The following is a 21,811-nucleotide window of genomic DNA, read 5'->3' on the forward strand; positions in this document are numbered from 1 at the left end:
ATTGAAAATAAATGTAGGAAAACAATAGTCAATTCACAATTTATGTAATTTCAGTTACAATTTAGAAGTAAATAGTAAATTTAAAGCATGAATTTATGTATATGATTAAATGAGTTGAATTTTAAGTTTAATTAAAAAGAAATATTATATTTAAAAAATTAAAGAGCAAATTGACCAATAAAGAGCAAATTGAACAAATTATATATATATATATATGTGTGTGTAAAAATGAATATTTACTATGATATAAACTAATACATAAACTAAAGAGTTAAATGCTGAAAAAAAACTAAAGTGTAAAATAATTAAGATCCAAATTATTTTGTATGTAACAAATTAAATGTATTCCCTATGAAATCATATGAAGTGCAATCAAGAGCTTCATATAATTATATGTTGGATCACAAGAACTAAATATAATGATGAGTATACTAAAAATATGCATTACAATTTTTTAGAGCTTAGAGAGAATTAAAGAAAATTAATTTAATTATTGTATTACAATAGTTTATTTTCTTATAACATTGCATACTTTTACAAATAAAATAAATATGTAGGAAATAATCAAATATCTAGATAAAGAATAAAGGATCACAAGAACTAAATATAATGACGAGTATACTAAAAATATGTATTACAATTTTTTAGAGCTTAGAGAGAATTAAAGAAAATTAATTTAATTATTGTATTACAATAGTTTATTTTCTTAAAACATTGCATAATTTTACAAATAAAATAAATATGTAAGAAATAATCAAATATCTAGATAAAGAATAAAGATGATTTCTTTAGTTTGATTATCTTATTGTGCAATGATCAAAATTAATAATTTTTAGAATCTGCATGATATTTTTTTTTGTATAGCCATCAAATTTTTATTATACATATGTAATGTAATTTTTTTTATTATCATATGTAATTTAAAATTAAAAATAATAAGTAAACAAAGAAGAAAGGAAAAAATACATAAAACAAATAAATAAAATTGAAAACACAATATAAGATATATCCAACAAAATACATAATTAAACACTTACAATGAGTTGTAAAAAAAAACACTTACAATGAGTTTTCAACCCATGCAAAAACATATATATATAAATAAAAAAAATATTTAGAATTTGAAATATGGTGGAGGAGGATGTGGGAATGGTTATTTATAGGATTTGTAGTGATAGAAGTTATTTCTAAAATAATTTAATTAGAGGTGAAGTGACCTTAGTGCAGTGGCATGAGGTAAGTCCATCTGTAGAAGACACCATCACACCCGGGATCGAGTCTCGGTTCCTACGAATGTAGGAATTTGGCCAATGGGCCGGCCAGTTGTGGCCCAATGGTTGACCAAAAAAAAAATTTTAATTAGAAGAGTTACAATTTTAATTGATAGTGTGTTTAATTGAAAATGAATGGAGGAAAACAATAGTCAATTCACAATTATTTAATTTCAGTTACAAATTAGTAGTAATTAGTGAACTTAAAGTATGAATTTTCAGTTACAAATTAGTGGTAATTAGTGAAATTAAAGTATGAATTTATATATATGATTAAATGTGTTGAATTTTAAGTTTAATTAAAAATAAATATTATATTTTAAAACATTAAATATCAAATTGACCAATAAGGAGATTTCAGAACTCTACTTTTATATAGATGATTTTTTTTTGCTATAATACACTAATTTATATCCATATACAAATATTTTATGTATGTTACCATTAAAGTGTATTTTTTACACTCCAGTATACTAAATGCGACAAATATATTATCTACCACCACCTAGAAAATGTCTATATGAACAAATTAAGCCAGCTATTATATGTCTTTTTACTTTCACTTTTGCATAGATTTTTTAATCACTAAAATTGTTGGCTCAAAAAATATTTTGAACAAAAAAATAAATTACATCACAATAGTAATGACTAACCATGGAGAGAAACTCGATTCTGCCCTCCTCCTTTATGGAGAGAACCTTGCGTCCAACCTCCTCCACCATGGAAACAACCTTGGCTTCGCCTTCATCCCTTGGGGAGATAACCTTGCGTCCAACCTCCCCCATCTTCTTCCCTTGGGGAGATAACCTTGCGTCCAACCTCCTCCACCATAGAGAGAACCTCGGCTCTGCCCTCCTCTTCTGTGGAGAGAACATATAACATGTTCACGTCTTTTAGCTATCTCAAAGTGGCTTGCTCCAGCAACCAATGAAACTAAATACCCTTTTCCAACGTCACAAAATCTTTTGATAGTAATTAATGTTAAATTTCTGGAAGTTTCTTTGACACACCATGATGTAGCCTCTGTCTCCAAGCTCACATGGATCTATCAACAACGATATATGTTTTTCCAGTCTATGTTTGTTGTAGGCTTGTGTTTGATTAGCTTATTTTATCTAACCATTAGGATGATAACCTTCTCCTCTTTATCTCCATTTGAGATTGAACGAATGATAACAATTATGTTTGCACAAAAAAGGGTCTATGACCAACCAATCAAGGTTGAGAAATTATGAAAAAAATAATTTGACATAATTAATGAAATAATAGAAAATTATAAGCACATGAATATATGAATCTCAAATAATTCAAAGATGAAAATATAAATTCAATAAAACAATCTAAAACTACTACAATAAATTTTAAAATACAGTTGTCAAAAAAAAAAAATTAAAAATACAGTATTAGAAAAAGAAGATGCATATATTAATTTTCCATTTTTTTTTAGGGTTAACATATTAATATTACCTATTCCAAACTGAAAAAGTAGAAAGTATAACTATATTTTGGTTTTAAAAAATAAGGAAAATTTGTCTTTCCATTAAAAAAGGTTGACCAATAGAACAAAGTTGAAAGCAATATTTTTGAATAAATTATTTTGTTAGATGAATAATATGAGACGATCTATATTAATATAGAAGTGAATACTTACATTTTTTAGAATTAATAATTTTCTGTATATTTTCCTTAATCCCTTTTCTATTTTATGAGAAAAATTTTCCAGTGAGCTCATTGTTTTTTTTTTCTTGCTTCCCACTTTCTTTTAAAACGTACTATCGTTCGACGATAAGAACGCTTTCTGTTTAGTTGATTTAGTGTGTTATCTTGCATTTGTGTATTCATCTTTTTTTTTATGCTTCCTGTCCTACAAATTAATTGAAATAATAATAATAATAATACCGTGAGAAATTTGTTAATCTCAGTAACCTTAGTTATTATACATAAGAAACTTTGTTAACACTTCAAAGTCAAAGATTTTATAGTATGCATTATGAAATTGAGAAACTAAACAAAATTCAAAGAAACGACGAAAACACGAGATAATATCTAGGATTTTTTTTATATAGTTGCTTCGATTAGACAACAAACAAATTGCCTTCAAGAAAATTTTACCAAGAAAAATAAAGCTAGTCGAAATTATTTTGTTTGGTGAAAAATATGTCATCATCTGTTTGATTATATAGAGGGGTGTATTACAATCTTTTGCCTTTTAGGATTAACAAAGTTTTTTTTAATATAATAAAATTACAATTATTTTATTTATCGTTTTACCAAGCTTGAAAACTGTGATTTATGATTGTTAAAATTGACATTTGTCACGATCTGATGAGTTACTAACTTGTATATTTAATCGTTAAAATTGATACATGTCACGATCTGGTGAATTTTTAACATTGATCTCTGATCGTTAAAACTAATACGTGTCACGATCTAGCGAGTTACTAACTTTAAGAACTAAGCTTTATATAATAAGATAGCAAACTCACTTTTAGGGGTCAATTTAAATATAACGGATGAGATTATTTTTATTATCTCATCTAACTGTTTATATTTGGTAATCATATATATAAAAGTAAGGTTTTGGTCTCTCCTTATTGGTTGATTTTCATTTAATACTTTCTAATTTATTTATTTTTTTTATTTGCTTTCTAATTTTTTAATTGCTTTAAATAATATTTAAGACCCAATTAACACAATACATTTAATTCATATATTAAAATAAAATTATAACTGAAAATAAAATAAATTATGAATTAATCATATTCCACCACTCAATTTTATTCAAACACAATAAATAATATTTGTAACTCCAATAATTCTAAATTTAACTTCCATCAATTCTTATCATATAAATAAGCATTGCCTCATTCTCTCATATTGGCATTTTTTACTTTCTCATTTTCACATTCTCTCATTCTCTTCCACTTCTTTCATTCTATTCCACAATATCTCAAATCTTTTTCTGTTTTTTTTGTTTTTTTTTTTTCAACCAAACATTACTTAAATTAAAAGATAACTCCCAGATTGGTTGCCCAAACCGGAGGAAACGAGTTTACAAAAGAAGTTTCAGAAAATAAAGATCTTGAAGAACGTGCTAAACAATCTGCCCTTACGTTGAGCTCGCGAGTGATCCTGGTCAGGGAGAAGGAAGGAAAGCGTAATCTGAGCAAAAATAACTCCTCCAACAGATTCGAAAAAGCTGGCCAATCGTCAGGATTCTGCACCATCGCCACCAATTCTACACAATCTGTCTCGAAGCTCTGACATACAACTCCAGCCGCCAAAATATATTTTTTGTTTTTTTTTATGTTTTCGATTTCTTATTTTTGTTGTATGGGTTACAAAAAAACAAATGAAAAATATCATTGTAAAATTTTAATGCTAAATTTTAATTTTAGAGACTACATGATATATATATTTTACATTGTTTTATATTTAAAGATTCATCTCCATTATCTAATTTGGATTATCATCTTATAAGTAATCATTCTCTCCTCCTCTCTCACTAATATCAAATGTTGTTATATCTAATATGTGTTGTAAGAGTCTGATTCTATATTTTAATTTAGAAAGTATTATATAGAATTAACATTGTTTTCAATTTTTATTTTATTTATATAAGAATAAAATATTTCTTTTATATTTCTTGCCTTTCTAATCTATTCATATTTATTTTTAAAATTTCCATAGCTAAATTTAAATTCACATATGTTGGTTTTAACAAAAAATCAAGTTTATTTGAGAATCTGTTTTAAAAAGTTTATCTTCATTATCTATTTTAGATTAGCATCTTATAAGTCATTATTTTTCATACTCTTACAATATTCACCACACAATAAGGTCATGAACTTGAAAAGATTCATCTCTAATTCTCTATTATGTATTCTGGTTATCTCACATATTCATGTATCAATTTTAATAATTTAGAATGATCAATATAATTATCCATTTATAAAGTCTATTTTATTTTGTAAAGAATGTTTTGTTTTGTGATCCAATAGATAAATATGTAAAGATCAATATAATATTTATATTATTTAATATTTGAGGTTTTTGAAAACAAAAAGAACTTAACTATAAAAAAAATTGATTTTCTTGATTTAAGCAAAATGAAAAAGTTAAATATAGAAAATAATATAATTATTAAAATACCATTTAACTAAATCCTCTAAAGATGAAACCATTAGTATGAAATCTAGCACTATAAATTAAATTGATGAGTGAAAAACAAACAAAAAACAAAAGGATTGAAGTTATTCTTGGGGTTTTAAAAAATCTTTAGATTGAAGTTAATATAATTAAAAAAAAAACTAATTTAGTTTGTCACTTCAAAAGTAATATTTTCAATTTGGAATATTATGTGTCAGTGTTGAGTTTATATCAACAAAACAATCAAAAAGTGTAAGTTTAAATTTTGATTGAGCCACTTGGTATTCCTTTTCTTTTAAGTCAAAAATAAATTAAAATATTTATTTATAATTAACCCACTTTTAAAGGCATTTAACTCCATTTAACTCTACATTTAATTCAAATGTAACTCCTACCCAATAATTTTACATTCATTCCTCCAACTAATATATTTATCTTTCAAGAAAAAATGTTTTTCGTAAAATTTTAATATTTTTTAATTATTTTAATTGCTTTAAACTTTGAAATGAGGAATATTCTATATACAATAATTTTATACGTAATTACTAAATTTTTTGATAATTTTATTTGATTCAATTTTACTATATTACAGTCTTATGTTTACAATGTCATTAAGAAAAAATCTTTAAATGAATGTTTAACCTCTATAAAACATGATCATAAACATAGATTCTCTCATATTAGCAAAATGTTTAAATTACTATATTATTATTTATATTAATATAGCTAATCAATTTGTAATAATTTTTTCTAGTATTGGTTAATTTTTTATTTATAGAAAAGTTTATATATTTTTAGTTTTGTGTAATAAATAACTATACCAAAAAAATGTTGACAGGAGTGTTATTGTGAGAAATTGCTATAAATATTTTTGAGATTCATACATTAGTATAATTATTTTAAGATTATACATTAGTAAAACAATATTTTTAGTTTAAGAAAATTTAAGAAATATAATCAAAACTATTATGCATACAACCACGCGTTGCGTGGACTAATTGCCTAGTGATCCTAAAAGTTACACTATTTTAATCCAACAATTGTGTTTCTTCCTCGTACTTCCAGCTTTCAATGTTCACATTTGTTAGTTTTCGCACATTTTTGTTTCACATCTCTTTGTTTATTTATATTTATATTTTTATGGGTCCTGAAAAGAGTTTTTGTTATTTGACTATTGTTTAATACCTCCAAATTTAAAAATTCTGAGTATTATTTTCTTTCAATTTATTAATCAACATTAATTCACTCATCTTTGTTAAAAAATTTGGATTGTTTTATTTATTGATACATTCATCTAACTTTTGTTTAGTGTCGTTTTCCATCTAACTATATTGATCATCTCTTTCAAGTATTAATTTAGGTAATTAATTGTGATTTCTATTTTTTCCTAGATTTATAAATCTTTTTAGTCAATTTGGTTGATTTCAGTTGCAGCTATGAGCTCTTTCTCCCTGATTCTCTTATTATTTTTTCTAAATTTCAATAGAATAATAATTTAAATTTTATTCTATGTGAATATCTTTTAAATTTTATTCTATCTGAATTTGATTCAGTAAACTTAGATTTATATATCTTTAACATTATTTTCTTATTGTCACAGAATCGATTTTTCATTTATATATATATATATAACAAATATTATATTTAACTAATTTGGTTAATTCATCTTAGTCATTATTTATGACTTTTATATTATACAATTAAAAATTACCAAAACATTGTCACTCGCAAGGGCGGATGTACGTATGGTAAATAAGGGGCAGTTGCCCCCGTCAAATTTTGTAATTTACTTATACATTTCTAAGAATTTAATGGATTGCCCCCCTTAAAAAGATGATTTCTGCCCCGTTAAGAGAATCACTTCTCAAAACTGAAAGTTATTTTCATTCATACACGGGTTTTCATTCAGCATAATTTTTGTAGGTTCTTCTTTTCTAAATTAATTTTGGTAGATAAAAAATTATTATATTATTTAGCATATATTATATAATTTTTTTTGCCCCCGGTAAAATCCGGTAAAATAAATGGCTATATCCACCACTGGTCATTTGAAATGTGAAATTAACAATGTTAATTATTTCAAGTTTTCGCTTTTATCGCAAGGGCCGACATCCTAGTATATATAATGCTAAAAGTAAAAAAATCGAAAGTTGAGATATGTGATTTGACACATATGTGTGTGTTTCGGAATACGACTCGCAGGAAAGTAAAGTCAAATGTTGGCTAAATGGGATTCCCTTCACACCTCTGCAACGCACACAACATGAGAGAGATAGAGAGATCCTAATCACACACCAATACCATCCATCATTATTCATAATCATATTCTCTAAATAAGTAGTTGTAACAGCAATTTTAGTCAGTATCGCCGCCGACGCAAAAGGTCCAATTTTTAAAGTCACTTGTTCAATGTAGAAGACGTGGGAATGAAATGTAGAAAGACTCTCATTCGTTTGCCTTCCTCTTCCTCTACTGCTTACTTACTACTCCTTCCCACTTAAGCCAAATCAACTCTGCATATCAATGATACTATTAAACAATTTATTAACTTAACAAAGATCAATTTTAAGTTTTCTGAAACTAAAAAAGTTAATTAATAATTGTACATTATACCTCGATATCACTGCTGACCCATCCATGCCTACAAAACAATGCCTCTTCAACATTAGTTTACACTTCTGCAGTTGTCTTTCGAATCAGCCAGGCGTGTCGCCGCTGATTAACACACCTCTTTAATGTCCCTAGTCTTGTCACTTGATATGCCTCTGCTCTTTCTCTTCCAGCAGCTCACCTAGATAGCATTGTTCCTACTTGCTTTAAAACAACCAACCAAGCATGTTCAGTAACCAAACTACGTGCAATACATTTATAAGCGCGTTTCACAGGAGTATCTGCAAATACCGTGGGATGCAATTATAAGCAACTCTGGTATTGCGGAAGCCTATCTTCATGATTTCATTTTGAATTCTTCCCGGGAATTGCAAACATCATCATTATCAGCAGCTTGTAACGTCCAGAGTTATCACAACTCCACCTTCATTTTGAACAGGAAAATTAGGTCAATGGTGAAAAAAGGGAGCTTCTAAAGGCAAAATCAGAGTTGCAATCTACCTATCCAACTCTGCATACTAAATATGCGACAAGATAGGATGATCTGTGAAGCAACACGCACAGGAAAGACATCTCGATCCCTAAGATGAAATGATACTTGGGATGATTTTTGGAAGCAAGTTGTGTAGCTGTTTCCCATACGAATCACTAGAACTAGTTATGCATGTGAGCTCATTTTCCAGAACAGAGTAAGCTTCAGAAAATGCCTGCAAGAACAAATCATCTTTACCATTGTAAACCTTCTTCATCGTCGTATGTTTTAGATAAAAGCATTGATAGTTGCATATAAGATCCAACTTACTTTTATACATTGGTGTATACGGAAGCAATTTCTCCCCACATTATTTGTTGGGAAAAGAGGATCGTCAATGTGTATCGGATCAATACTATAAGCAGAGAACCAAAAACATAACGTATAAAGTTAGTATTTCACTTGTAATACTTGTTGTTTGACAGAGCTGCGATGTTTACCTATAACCCCTCTCCCGATTCCTATAGATACCACTTCCTTGCACTGAAACACGCATCTGGCGAGGATCAAACACATTACTGCAGAACAAGCAAGCCTATATTACCGATTATCGTCACTGTAATTAACAAAATTATAAAGAGATGTAGTAACCATATTGACTGACCCAAAAAAGTAAAGAAAATCCATTAGAAGCCCCCCAAAGTTCTGCAAAATACTTCTTTTCAATTAGTAAGAATTGAAAGAATATAACAAGGAAACCCAAACAAGATAGCTGTTGTGTCACAGATAAATTAACAATAAAACTATGTACTTGGTTGATAGAGCGCCCCAGATGATGCTCATGCTGAAGGAAACGTGTAATCAGTAAGACCTGCAATAATTATAGTCTTAAGAATTACAAACAAATATTAGAACATGTTCCAGTGGAAAGATTAAAAAAACGTGACTGGATTTTTCTGTCCAAGAACGTCTAGACAAGCACCAATTACCAGGACCCTCATTAAATATACAAAGACGGACCACCTAAAACTAAAAGAAAAGAGCATATTACTTAAGTAAAAGAATACGCCTCACCAGGCAATAAGAGCTTAATCCACCAGAGTATGATTGATCCAGGGTACGATCAGCCAAAAACTGCTTTAACACCAGAGCAAGTGGTGTGGCAGCTGGAAATTGCTCAGTCAGATCTTTGACCTGCGGAAAAGAACATATCAGGAAACAGCCAAAAGAAGGAAAAAGAGCGTTACAGCATTCACATAAAGAGAGTATAATGTAATTAAAAAATCTATATCTGGCTAATGAGAAACAGAATTAAAATAAGTACCAGCTGTGTGGTTTGCAGACCCGTATGGGATGGAGTTTTAAAACTGATGTCAAGACGGACAGATTTTGCATTTGCCAAGATTCCAGTGTTTGTTGGCAAAGAGTTTGCTGCTGCAGAGCCTTCAAAGCCAACCATTTCAGTGTTACCATTACTGTCCTGGTCAGCAGCGATACAGTCTGGGCCATCTTTTGGTGACTGTATACTGCATACCAGATCACAAGGGACTTCCACAACAAGCATGATAATTGGTATCTGCAGAGAGCATATTAATAAAACATAAATAGATCATATTAACGAAAGCATCAGAAACAAGCAATTGTGAATCATTAATAAATGAGGCATTACAGCTGTGTTTTCAACTGTCTTCAGGGAGTCAGTTTTTACCCACTCTTGATTGGCGAGATACCTGGCTGCATGCTGAATAGCAAAACATGGTAGCAAAGTGGATTCAGTTAAAACATCCAACCAGTAAACTGTCAGGCTCAAGCATAATTTACAAATCTAGTATACTACAATGCTTCCACAATACTAAAGCAATTCACGTTCCTTAAATGCAGCACGACCGAGCAACCAGCATATTAAGAAAGATAGGACCATATACGAAAATAATTTTTTTTTTTCTTTTTTTTTTTTGAATGAATGTAAAATTTTATTCATCAAAAAAACCTGTTCTTTACAGGACTAGCGCCTAACACAAAAATATATTAGACGTATCTATCTCATCATAAAAAAAGTAAATGTAAAAGTTGAGGACATAATCTTGATTGTATACTGCCAGACCTCTTAAGAGTAGAGAAACATAAGTTTGACGAACAAGATATACCAAGCAAAAAACAAATCAACAGTTACACATGACTTTGGCACTAATCATACCTGAAGGCAAGTCTCCTTTATACCATTGCGACCCTCCAAAATTCCTGCCTCTTTGATAGGTTCCTAAGGCGGGTATTATGTATCAGATCTTCCAGTTCAAAAAGTAATGCACAAATAGGAATTATTTTGGGTTTGCTCACCAAATTCCTCACTGGAGGAAGACAAACCACAAGGTCCACATCACTAGAAGGGAGGGACAAACCAGTTGCAGATGAACCAAATATGTTCGTCCTAGACCTGGGCCACAGAACTTGGAGAGATCGCGTAACCCGCTTGATTGCCCAATTGATATAAGGTTTGCGGGCCATATTCTCTGCAGCAACCTTACGAACAGTATATAATTGAAATGATTAGAAGAAACACCATCCCAAGAAATTTAATATACACTTCAAAGACGCTCATAAAGATCCTGCAAACTAAAGGCAGTTAGTAAAGCATATGGAAAAATAAATGAAGTATTGTGATTACCTGCTTGCAGAAAAAATCTATCTCATCATTAAGAAGACCGTGGATCAATGATAAAGATTCCCCTTGTGTTGGACAGTTCAATAACTCGGGTGGTTGCAGAGGGAAGGCCACATCAGGCTGTAAAATAGCATTATAGACAACAGCAACTTAGACAGAGTTTAGCTTACATAGACGTCAAAGATGTTGCTTACATGCTCTTGGTCTCGGCCTAGTTGCGACATTGCAATTAAGTGATCTTGCAGGAGGGCCCCAGGTAGAGGTTGAATGATCGGCCTGACTGCAAGGCTTTTGTTTCTCCAGGGCAGAACAACCTCTGCTCCACACGGTTCTTCCCAGTTTACACCGTCATGAAACCAGCCTCTCATACCCCAGTGTCTTGGGCTTGAACTTCCAGACCTCACAGTTGGAAAACCTCGCCGTGCTCTGGAGTTGCTCACAGGAGAAGGTGGTGGTGGTCGAGGAGCACGTGGAACACATAGTACCACAGGTGATGGTGGCCGCTTTATACGAGGATGCTCGCGTCTTGTAGGTGGAACATTTGGGCTTTTAGTATCATAGCTACGTTTGTATTCAGATTTTGACATATTTGGGATGATTATAGGGCGCAAAATCGGATAAGGAAGTGAGTCTCCTGAATTTCCTTCAACATCCCCTGATAAACTAGCCAAAGTTCCGGAAACTTCCTCTTCACCTGCAGCCTCACTTGTTGTTGGCGGAGCTTGCAGTATTTTGGTGGATAGTTCATTACCTGGCACAACATAACCGAGAGGCTGATTTGCCGGGCCCAAAGGGTGAAAAGGGGAACAGAACGAAGCTGCAGTAGGAGAATCTAGTCCATTCGCACTGTAAGAAGACGAAAATGCAACCATGTCATCGACAGACCTCTTCATTTCAGCTTCATGCCAAGCCCAAGAGCTATCATCAGAACTAAGGGACGGAGGGCGAGAAAAGCCAGTCCCGAGATGATCGGAAGGATTCCAATACATCACTCCACCACCGAAATATTGATTATAGTCTACTCCAGAAACAGTGTGCATCTCAAAATCTTCCTCTAACATCCAGTTATTCTCGCATTCATTCCCTAGCTCGGGCTTATTTTTCTGTTCAGGAATGTCCACCAGAATTCCAGAATCATAATTGCAAGCGAATGCTGTTGTCAAGCCACAATTGCTATGAACCATGGGAGGCCAATCTAGACTCATGGGCATGGGTCGAGAAAGAACTTGTTTGTGAGAACCTTCGATGGAAGGATTTCTAGCATGGTGCACAGTGGACACAAAAGGTTGGCGTACGTATGCATGCAAATTGTGACCAACATCAAGATGCAGTCTATCAGTGGCAGTTGGAAGGTGAGAATTAACATGTGAAAAGTACATGGGAGCTACAGCAGGCCACTCATAAGAAACAAATTCTGAACTGCTGGAGGCAATACCGTAACCAGCTTCTCTTCTCTGATGGTGAAGCTGATGGGATTCCCCTTCCTCCAAAGTTCTGGATCGTCCATTAGGCATTGTCAATTTTTCATTACGTTCACCTGAACAGCGAGATTTTTGAGAGTTCACGTTCTTACAGCGTGGATCACCGGCAGGATCGGCAGAAGTCGAATCGGATGAAATCACATGCGTTTCAGCTTTGTCGTGCAATTTTTCCTCTCCAGAATACTCACATTTAACTGCACTGTTAACAGATGTAGAAGTACCTGAGCTATTCCTTTCACAGCTAGATGAACCATGCTCTCCAATAATCTGAGCATCGATATTTTCCTTAGGAAGCTGATTGACAGAAGAACCACTTGAATCACATTCAGAAGCTTTTTCGATAGCTGAACTATTCACTATGGACTTATTCAATTCCCCGGTGTTTTTCAAACTTGTACACTTATTATTCTTGTTCTTTTCTTTCCTTTTCTTTTTAGTTCTTCCTTTCCTGGCAACCAACCCTGGGACAACTTCCTGATAAATATTATCAGTTTCAAAACAATCTGAGTTCTATTCAGCCAAAATACGAGAAAAGAAAATAATTCACCATAGTTTCTGCAGAGGCCTCAGAACTATTGGTCATCGTTGATGGTGTAGGAACCTTCTTGCATTCTATCGCTTCTCTATTTTTGTTAAGTTCCAGTTTAGCTTGATCTTTCTGGAGATAACTTCAAAGATCAATCCAAGTTGCCACACAAATATTATAAAACTAAATAATCTGTGTACGGAATATTAACTATGTACCTTTCCGCTTTTCGTGGAAAAATTCACGTTTTTCTCAGATTTAGCCTCCGGGGTTGGGTTTTTCATGTTCCTCGTCTTTCCTTTGTGTTTACGGCTGGTCGAACCCAACCTCTGATTGGATGATGAGCTTGGAGAACAATTCTGACTGTTGTCTTCAAGAAGTTCAACTTTAACGGAATCAATAGAGATTACCATTAGAAAACCCCGTAGTTTTCTTAAGATGCAATCAACTAAGGTTGTGATAGAACCCAATGAGCTGAAAAATAGAGTTTGTACTGGAACTAAGCCATTTTGGCATAAGATGAGCAGAGAAGCAAATTCTTGAAGAACGTATAAGGCACTTAATTCACTGGCCACGGTAATAGGTTTCCTTGACACCGAGTTTGATTCCAAAACCATGTCACAGAATGAAGCTGCTAAAGTTTCTGTACGCCCAACCCTTGCAGTTGCAGTGCCCCCACCAAAATTGAAGAGCCACATTTGATCCTGCGGTGCTTGATTTGCTTCTCTAAGAATCTCATATATCTGAGTTCGAGTAACAACGAAAAGTTAGGATAAAATTAGAAGGCATAAACTGTACAGCATGTATCGGAACATAGTGGCAGGGCACAGAGCGGATGACAGAGACATCCAGAATGCAAGTTCACACTAAAACAAAAGCAACCTTAACCTAGAAGGAAGTATAGACAAACTAGATACGGGAAGACAAGTAGTAAGCGTCCACAATTCCTAATCCATAGTCCAAGATATAGCTAGAATTGTTATAGTACTACTGAATCATTTAGCATTGATATAGCATATATCCTTCGGTAGAGTTATCCATATAAGTTCCTTGTGCACATACCACAGATTTTGCCGACTTGGCGAACAAACAAGTCCAGAATTTAGTGTGCGTAGCGGCATCGAGATTCTCCCACCAATCAACAGAGGCCTTCTTCCTCCAGAACGCATTGGCAGCAGCAGAAGCAGCATTCAATTTCTCTTTCAATTTGATTCCTCGTTTCTTGCCGCCACTATGGGTGTTCAACCAAGCTAACCTCAAGCTAACCTCTAACCTATTTGCGAGGAAGGCTTCCATGCTATAGTACCCTTTAGCTTTGAGCCAATCCAATTCGACCCAATTGGAACCCAGATCACTCTCTTCCCCTCTCAGAAAGGCTCCATTCGACAAGGCATCCATAGCCTCCACGAAACGATCCACGTCGGTGAGAAAGCCGTCGGCCATGACGACCGAATCGAGGGAACTGACGGGTGAGCAAGAGCAATCTTGAGCACTTTCCCCTTCTCTCGAAGCAAAGAGGCGAGTGGAGTCGAAAATGAAACGCTCGGACTCGTTGGACTCAGCAACCCTGGAGATTAAGCCACGAGATTTTCTAAAGCAGAGACTGGGGAGATCGGAGGAGGAAGGGAGGTCTGGGAGGATGATGAAAGAGCCAGGGCCTTTCGTGCGGATATGACCGAGCATCTGGAGGAGGATTTGGACGAACTTGGGGTCGACGAAGGTGAGGTGAGAGAGGCGCTGGTGGACGCTGAGAGAGGAGAACCACCGGAGGATCGCCGACCTAGGATTGGGGCTAGTATTAGGCATGGAAGATGAATGGGAGTGGTAGAGAGAGATGTGAGACGTGAGGGAATCGATAAGTTGATTCTGAGCCATGGATGATAATTTGGAAGGGAGATTACCATTTTCCATAGTCTCTCTCTCTCGCTCTGTCTCGTCGAACAACTCCCAAGGAAGACGACGAAGAAAGGCTCTCAAGTTGCGGAACCAACGAACGGAACGGCTAATTTACTTAACCCAAATCAAACCCCAACCGGTCCGTCCGTAATTGGAACCGTGTCTCTTGCAAAATAGGCATTGTAAAAATGTCATTGTGGAAGAATCTGAATCATAATAATAAGTCTATTCAAAATAGGCATGGGCCTGGGCCCATTGTAATTCCTCGATGTTCTTTTTTTATGGATCAACAAATAGGCCCTTTTTGTGCTTCTTTTTTATTTATAACTGGATTAAAAAGTTAATTAAGGTACCAATTACCCATGGAAAGTTCATTACCATGTGTGATCTCAGCTAAAAATTGTAACTAGCTTAGATATAAGTTGGACGCACTACAGATAGAGGCGTGCCATCATCTTGTTTTCTTGCAATAAATGATCCCGGTTTAATTATAAAAATGTCTCCCGAGAACCGAGAAGACACGCACCGAGTTTAAATGTGTGGTCGGAGGGAATAAAAGTGCGTGCGGCTTTGCTTAAAGGAGTCAAGGAAGGAAAGAGCTTTAAAAAAGGATCTTGTTGGCCACAAGCTTCTCCCTTTACATCTTCTCCGCCGCACCCTATGGGTCAACAGTTGAACCCTCTCCACTACGTACGCGTGTGTGTATAAGTATAACCATTCTACGTACATAGATTTATGTTTCATAACGTAGATCCTGTTCCATATATAAAAAGAATGGTTTTCATCTGAGAGGTAATTAAGATATACTCTAATCAATCTGGTCAACTGCCTTGTGTAGATATAAGAAATATTTAATCACGTTCGAAATTGATTTTATACGAATACAATAATAATTAAACTAGTATATATAGTAGTACGTACTTGCTTACCGCCCTTCTTATAACCTTCCTTCAAACTCTAGCTAGCTCATCAATTAAACTAACAAATTAAACGAAAACAAATCCAAGTCAAGTGATCTTAAATCCAGCTCATTCACATCTATTCACGTGCCATGCAAAATGATGCGTATATATAAACACACACACACACACAGAGAGACAAGAAATTATTATACCATCGACGACACAAACATATATAGAATTAAAAATAATTCTCTCAGTTAATTCCCTAATTCGATCGCCATGGCGGTTAACAACAAAGTGATCCTCGCATTACTCTCCATGCTCCCTCTCATCATCTTCTCGGCAACAGCCACGTCTTCAAAAAACTACGACGCGAAGGCCTACGTAGACTCATGGTGCCGGACAACCTTATACCCGAACCTGTGCGTCCGGTCGATGTCTCGTTACGTACGTTCACGGGCGATGCAAAATCCACGGGACCTTGCTAGATTCGCGCTTAAAGCCAGCCTCTTCCGAGCCAAGTATACAAAGGCGTTCTTGTTAAAAGAGGTTATGAACCTGGAGACGACGTTGAGGCCTCAATACTACGCGTTGGTTCACGACTGCTTGACCCAAATTAGAGACAGCGTGAACCAGCTGAGCCTAGCCATAGGGGAGCTAGACAGAGTCAGCAGGAGAGGGGGGAAGATCCAAGGAGATCTAGACTGGCATATAAACAACCTGCAGACGTGGACAAGCACAGCTCTCACAGACGCCGAGACTTGCGTGAGTCAGTTCCCGGGGCGTAGGATGAGCAAACTTAAGGCTACGATAAAAGGGAAAGTGAAGAATGTGGAGGAAACCACAAGTAATGCCCTTGCCTTCATCGAGCACTACGCTGCTGCTAGGTACAGAGCCAGACGCCCCTGAGCAATTGTGTGTGGATCAGATCTTGCCTAAATTTCCTCTTTTATTACTTCTTTTGATCTGGTCTGTTGTTTAATTTATATACATGTGTGTGTGTAAGTTTTTAACCAGTTGTGTAAATCTGAAAGTTCATATGTGACAGTTTATATAATTCAAATTACCAAGGGAAGTGTAACTTGTTATTATACGACTCAAGTAACAAAACGCAGCTAAATTAGTATTATCGACCACATAAACATAAGCCCGTCTAGCTCAGTTGGTAGAGCGCAAGGCTCTTAACCTTGTGGTCGTGGGTTCGAGCCCCACGGTAGGCGATTAGTTTTTACCTAATTTTAACGTAAAAAGAGCTGAATATTTGAATGGGCTTTTGGTTAATGGGTCCGTTAGGTTATCGATCTATGAATGGCTTTTTTTTTTCTTCTTTTAATTGAACTTATAAACCCGACCCGGTTACTGATAGGTGGATCATTCGATTAGCTTAGTTTAGGAAGGACGAAGTAGAAACACCGCCATTAACGGCTCGGTGGGTGCTCCAATTTATCATCACCATCGTTAGGTTGGTTGGTCGGTCGATCCGATTTGATTAGAGTTTTAAGAAATTCGAGAGATGGAGTCGGTCCTTGTAGTGGGGATTGCATCTGTTGTCCTGGGTGCGTTGATCGCCGTGCTCTTCTTCGGTAGCTACTTTCGGAAGCGGACATCGGAGGTGCAATCCATGGCCAAAGCGGATCCGATCCGGGATACCAAATCGATTCATCCTGTTCCCAAGAAGAATCATCCCAAAACTCACGCCTCCGACAAGGTAGGTTTTTTCAACTGAGAGAGATTTGCGAATCCGAGTTTAGGTGATTCGGATGAGTTGACTTAAACGCCCAGGGGCATTGTTATGATCATTATTATGAAAGCTTCTGCTTCCTTGGTGTTGCGTTTTCTAAAATGGCTTGTCGAAAATGCAGACTCAGAACAAACGGCATCATCCTTTAGACTTGAACACGTTGAAAGGCCATGGTGATGCTGTTACTGGACTCTGTTTCTCTTCCGATGCAAGGAGCTTGGCCACAGGTTAGCTCAAACCGTTCCATACAATCACTGTGATTATTTCTATATAGCATTCTTGGTTTAACATTTCCTTGACTTAGTTTAGCCAGCCATTTTATGCGGTTTTACATTTTTGTTCCTGTTTCTGTGGATAGCTTGCGCTGATGGAGTGATCAGGGTGTTCAAGCTAGATGATGCCTCTAGCAAAAGCTTCAAGTATTCCTTCCTATATATATATATATATATATTTTCAATAGACTATGTTAAGCGGGTGTGAGTTTACAGTTCCCAAGCCCACTCTCATTACCTGACTCATTTTTTACTTTTTTGTTTCTATCTTCAGATTTCTAAGGATAAATCTTCCTGCGGGAGGGCATCCAACTGCTGTGGCATTTGCTGATGATGCCTCATCTATTGTTGTGTCTTGTCATACTATGTCTGGTTCGTCTTTGTACATGTACGGTGAAGAAAAGCAAAAGGACCAGCAAGGGAAGCTTCCTCTTCCTGGGATCAAATGGGACCACCATCATATTCATGACCAGAGAGCAGTCCTTACCATCTCTGGAGCAAGTGCAACTTACGGTACTGCTGATGGAAGTGCTGTCATTGCCACTTGTTCCGAAGGTATGAATTTTCCATGGCCATCATACAATTCTTCTAGTTGCATGTTGCCTAGCTATATTTCTTTACTATAACATTGCTTAAGGGTGTAGCCTTGGAACCGTTATGACTACCCAAATGTTTAACATAAAGTTTCTGTATTCCTGTTACAAATGTACTCCTCGGGTAAAAAAATTGTTGTCTATTTCTTAAACGTTGTTCTTCATCAGGAACTGATATCATACTTTGGCATGGGAAAACTGGGAGGAATTTGGGACATGTAGATACAAACCAGTTGAAGAACCACATGGCAGCAGTATCGCCAAATGGACGTTTCTTGGCAGCTGCAGCGTTTACAGCAGATGTGAAGGTAATTTTTAAATTAAATCCAAACCATTATGAGTGTATGTGTGACCATATCTCATGACTTAGTAACTTTGTAGGTGTGGGAAATTGTTTATCAGAAAGATGGTTCTGTAAAGGAGGTTTCAAGAGTTATGCAACTTAAAGGCCACAAGGTATTATTCACTACCTATAGCATGCAATCCATATCCACAATGTGGGCTCTTTCTCACATTTTTCTTGCAATCTTTTCATGTTTAAACCTGTGCTACGGTATCCAGAGTGCAGTGACTTGGTTATGCTTTTCTCCAAACTCAGAGAAAATTATCACCGCTTCAAAAGATGGTTCAATAAGAGTCTGGAACATCAATGGTTAGTAGAATTGTTTTTTTATGTGTGCATCATTTTGATAGTTGCCAAATGCAAAGCAGATCCCTGGTAACATTAGGGGGTATGTTTTGAAATTTGTGATAGACGGAATGATTTTGATCTATCGAACAAGTAACCTGAAAGGCATTGTGTAATTTTGGTTGAAGTCCGCTATCATCTTGATGAGGATCCGAAGACTTTGAAGGTGTTCCCGATTCCACTCTGCGACTCAGGAGGCAATCCATTGCACTATGATCGTCTCAGCTTATGCCCGGAGGGAAAGGTATTGGCAGCAACCCATGGTTCCACATTGCAGTGGTTATGTGCTGAAACTGGAAATGTCTTGGACACGGCTGAGAAAGCCCACGAAGGTGATATGCTATCTAATTTCTTCGCTTTAACCACCGATTAAAAACCTTATACTTCAAAATTCAAGCAAGTGATACTAAAATGTTAAAACACTGTCGGTTGTATGTGTAGGGGATATCACATGCATATCTTGGGCACCTAAGGCTATCACAGTTGGTATGTCTCTGTCTGTATGTATGTTTGTATATTGTCCGTACAGTTGGGTTGTGGTCTCAATATTTGGTGGTGTTGTGTTGGTTCAGGGGAGAGAAAGGCCATGGTATTAGCGACATCAGGCGATGACAAAAAAGTGAAGCTGTGGGAAGCACCAAAGTCGCAATCTTTGTAAAGTTGAATACACATAGTCCCTTGATCACATGAGGAATAGTTTAACGGCATATAAAACTTGCGAGAAAACTCTTAAGAAGGTTTTTGTATGGAGTCCTCAAGTGTCTTTCAACTTTTGAATTTTGTTATAATTCCAATCATCTATGCAAAAGGAAGAACGAGTAGGAATGGCTTTGTAATTTAAGAACAGAGTTTTCATCTTTTTCCATAATGAGCAAATTAAAAAAGCACACAACATCAAGAAATGTGATGGAGATCAAGAAGAGGTTCTTCCCGCAGAGAGGATTAACTAGAAATGGGTTTGAACTTTGAATGAATCATGCGACAACCGAGCGTGAAAAAATGATGTTTTTGGTAGTGGACTCTGATGAACGAAACTGGGCCAGAAGAAAGGCCCACGAATAATAAACCCTAACGCGAGGCTCTTTCTATGTCTCTTAGCCAGAAATTAGGGTTTCTGTTTGTCATCATCTTCAGCAGTCAGTCAGTCTCACAGCATCCGTAGGAGAAAGTTTGTGAGAATCTGTCACTATGGGGCGTATGCACAGTAGAGGGTTTGTTCTTCTTCCTCTTCCTCTTCCTCTTCCTCTTCATCTTCTTCTATTAGTTGCTGTCAATTGCGCAAATCTAACATGTCCGTATCGTTTTTTGTAGAAAGGGTATTTCGGCGTCTGCGTTGCCGTACAAGAGATCGTCTCCGAGCTGGCTCAAGACTACCTCTCAGGATGTAAGTTGTTATATCATCTCTGCTTTCAATTGCTTGGTTTGGTTGAATGATTGAATCGTGCCTTACATATATTATTACCATTTTACAGGTTGATGAATCAATCTGCAAATTCGCCAAAAAGGGACTGACCCCTTCGCAGATTGGTGTCATTCTCCGTGACTCTCACGGTATTCCTCAGGTCAAGAGTGTTACTGGAAGCAAGATTCTCAGGATACTCAAAGCCCATGGTTTGTTTGTTTCCTGTTTTGCAAACTTTTTCTTCCTCTCTTCTACTTTTTTTTTTTTTTTTTTGGTCTTACAAAATCAATGACATAATTTTGCTTTCAAGGCCTTGCTCCTGAGATCCCTGAGGATCTGTACCAACTTATTAAGAAGGCTGTTGCCATCCGTAAGCATCTTGAGAGGAACAGAAAGGACAAGGATTCCAAGTTTAGGCTCATCTTGGTTGAGAGCAGGATTCACCGCCTCGCTCGCTATTACAAGAAGACCAAGAAGCTCCCTCCCGTCTGGAAGTAGTGAGTTCCTCATCCATTGTCTCTTAATTTACATCTTGCTTTCAATACCTCTAGGATCTCCCTTACCACTCTCATAACTCACTAGTTTTGTCAACAACGAACAAAAAAAAAGGTGTATTTCGTCTCTGCATAGGTAGTTTAGTTGTAGTTTGTTTGGAATGGGGTTATGAACTAACTACTATCAGGACTAGTAGCATTTCCTAATGCACTTTGCCAACACTGTTCTCTTGACCCTTTTGCATGTCATAACCTGTGTTATCAATGCTTTGCACTGACTTGCGTCTCTCCACCTGCAGCGAATCCACAACCGCTAGCACCCTTGTTGCTTAATTAAGCTGGAGTAGGTTCAGCTTTTGGGAGGAGGAAGATTCTACAAGTCTGTTGCTTCTCTTTTGTTTTTGATGAATTCTGAACTTTAGTCTTCATGTGTCAAGATTTGATCTGTGTTTGCCTCTTCTTTTTTGAATCTTATGCTCCCCATACTTTAAAGAAAATCTTATGATCATGAAGTTACATTTGCCATCTTATGCTCCTTACTTTTCAAAGAGAATCACATGATCATTGGAACCATCCCCTTTTAGGCATTAGTATACCATTATAGTGAAGTGAACTGAGAAGCAATATATATTTGAGTTTTAAGAGATTTGGA

The 21,811-nt window shown here is 35.5% G+C and overlaps 4 protein-coding genes and 1 non-coding gene across 19 annotated transcripts; 4 read left to right on the forward strand and 1 right to left on the reverse strand.

The window, feature by feature from the left end:
* Window positions 1-7,627: 7,627 nt before the first annotated feature.
* Window positions 7,628-15,263, reverse strand: LOC104711527 (uncharacterized). 15 transcript variants are annotated; one of them, XM_087493421.1, is made up of 18 exons: window positions 14,234-15,263; window positions 13,390-13,914; window positions 13,193-13,303; window positions 11,359-13,119; window positions 11,168-11,284; window positions 10,840-11,022; window positions 10,700-10,762; window positions 10,172-10,243; window positions 9,827-10,078; window positions 9,577-9,696; window positions 9,314-9,373; window positions 9,167-9,207; window positions 9,003-9,080; window positions 8,833-8,917; window positions 8,532-8,737; window positions 8,322-8,454; window positions 8,034-8,227; window positions 7,628-7,933 (listed from the first exon to the last, which is right to left on the reverse strand). In XM_087493421.1, the coding sequence occupies exons 1-15, from the start codon at window positions 15,080-15,082 to the stop codon at window positions 8,612-8,614; spliced, it is 4,443 nt and encodes a 1,480-aa protein (XP_087349547.1). In that variant the 5' UTR covers window positions 15,083-15,263; the 3' UTR covers window positions 7,628-7,933; window positions 8,034-8,227; window positions 8,322-8,454; window positions 8,532-8,611. The 15 variants fall into 15 exon arrangements, with proteins under 15 accessions (XP_087349547.1, XP_087349556.1, XP_087349550.1 ...); XM_087493430.1 differs by having other exon boundaries at window positions 7,628-7,949; XM_087493424.1 differs by having other exon boundaries at window positions 8,034-8,230.
* An 894-nt stretch (window positions 15,264-16,157) lies between these two features.
* On the forward strand, window positions 16,158-17,039 carry LOC104746732 (21 kDa protein-like). Its single transcript, XM_010468258.3, has one exon. The coding sequence runs from the start codon at window positions 16,249-16,251 to the stop codon at window positions 16,876-16,878; it is 630 nt and encodes a 209-aa protein (XP_010466560.1). The 5' UTR covers window positions 16,158-16,248; the 3' UTR covers window positions 16,879-17,039.
* A 77-nt stretch (window positions 17,040-17,116) lies between these two features.
* Window positions 17,117-17,189, forward strand: TRNAK-CUU (transfer RNA lysine (anticodon CUU)). The gene has a single exon. It is a non-coding gene; the product is annotated as a tRNA-Lys (tRNA).
* A 115-nt stretch (window positions 17,190-17,304) lies between these two features.
* Window positions 17,305-19,968, forward strand: LOC104711538 (uncharacterized). The gene is made up of 10 exons (XM_010428241.3): window positions 17,305-17,677; window positions 17,832-17,937; window positions 18,069-18,129; window positions 18,257-18,537; window positions 18,744-18,883; window positions 18,957-19,031; window positions 19,137-19,227; window positions 19,392-19,595; window positions 19,705-19,749; window positions 19,836-19,968. Exons 1-10 carry the CDS (start codon window positions 17,483-17,485, stop codon window positions 19,919-19,921), a joined length of 1,284 nt encoding a protein of 427 aa, XP_010426543.1. The 5' UTR covers window positions 17,305-17,482; the 3' UTR covers window positions 19,922-19,968.
* A 166-nt stretch (window positions 19,969-20,134) lies between these two features.
* Window positions 20,135-21,684, forward strand: LOC104711545 (small ribosomal subunit protein uS15y). Its single transcript, XM_087493463.1, has 5 exons — window positions 20,135-20,474; window positions 20,575-20,647; window positions 20,736-20,874; window positions 20,976-21,162; window positions 21,459-21,684. The coding sequence occupies exons 1-5, from the start codon at window positions 20,452-20,454 to the stop codon at window positions 21,490-21,492; spliced, it is 456 nt and encodes a 151-aa protein (XP_087349589.1). The 5' UTR covers window positions 20,135-20,451; the 3' UTR covers window positions 21,493-21,684.
* The last annotated feature ends 127 nt before the right edge of the window (window positions 21,685-21,811 follow it).

The sequence above is a fragment of the Camelina sativa genome, chromosome 2, assembly GCF_030686135.1.
Source record: "Camelina sativa cultivar CO46 ecotype springtype chromosome 2, ASM3068613v1".
NCBI lineage: Eukaryota > Viridiplantae > Streptophyta > Magnoliopsida > Brassicales > Brassicaceae > Camelina > Camelina sativa.

What these genes read in the sequence shown, in the direction of transcription:
- LOC104711545 (XM_087493463.1), top strand. Translation starts at nt 20,452, where the DNA reads ATGGGGCGTATGCACAGTAGAGG. An exon ending in CAGGATACTCAAAGCCCATG is followed by an intron (nt 20,875 to 20,975) that starts GTTTGTTTGTTT and finishes TTTGCTTTCAAG; the next exon opens with GCCTTGCTCCTGAGATCCCT. An exon ending in CTCCCTCCCGTCTGGAAGTA is followed by an intron (nt 21,163 to 21,458) that starts GTGAGTTCCTCA and finishes CTCCACCTGCAG; the next exon opens with CGAATCCACAACCGCTAGCA.
- LOC104711527 (XM_087493421.1), bottom strand. Translation starts at nt 15,082, where the DNA reads ATGGAAAATGGTAATCTCCCTTCCAAATTATCATCCATGGCTCAGAAT. An exon ending in TTTCCACGAAAAGCGGAAAG is followed by an intron (nt 13,304 to 13,389) that starts GTACATAGTTAA and finishes AGTTATCTCCAG; the next exon opens with AAAGATCAAGCTAAACTGGA. An exon ending in TTCCTCCAGTGAGGAATTTG is followed by an intron (nt 10,763 to 10,839) that starts GTGAGCAAACCC and finishes TACCCGCCTTAG; the next exon opens with GAACCTATCAAAGAGGCAGG.
- LOC104746732 (XM_010468258.3), top strand. Translation starts at nt 16,249, where the DNA reads ATGGCGGTTAACAACAAAGTGATCCTCGCATTACTCTCCATGCTCCCT.
- LOC104711538 (XM_010428241.3), top strand. Translation starts at nt 17,483, where the DNA reads ATGGAGTCGGTCCTTGTAGTGGGGATTGCATCTGTTGTCCTGGGTGCG. An exon ending in CGTTTACAGCAGATGTGAAG is followed by an intron (nt 18,884 to 18,956) that starts GTAATTTTTAAA and finishes GTAACTTTGTAG; the next exon opens with GTGTGGGAAATTGTTTATCA. An exon ending in GGCTGAGAAAGCCCACGAAG is followed by an intron (nt 19,596 to 19,704) that starts GTGATATGCTAT and finishes TTGTATGTGTAG; the next exon opens with GGGATATCACATGCATATCT.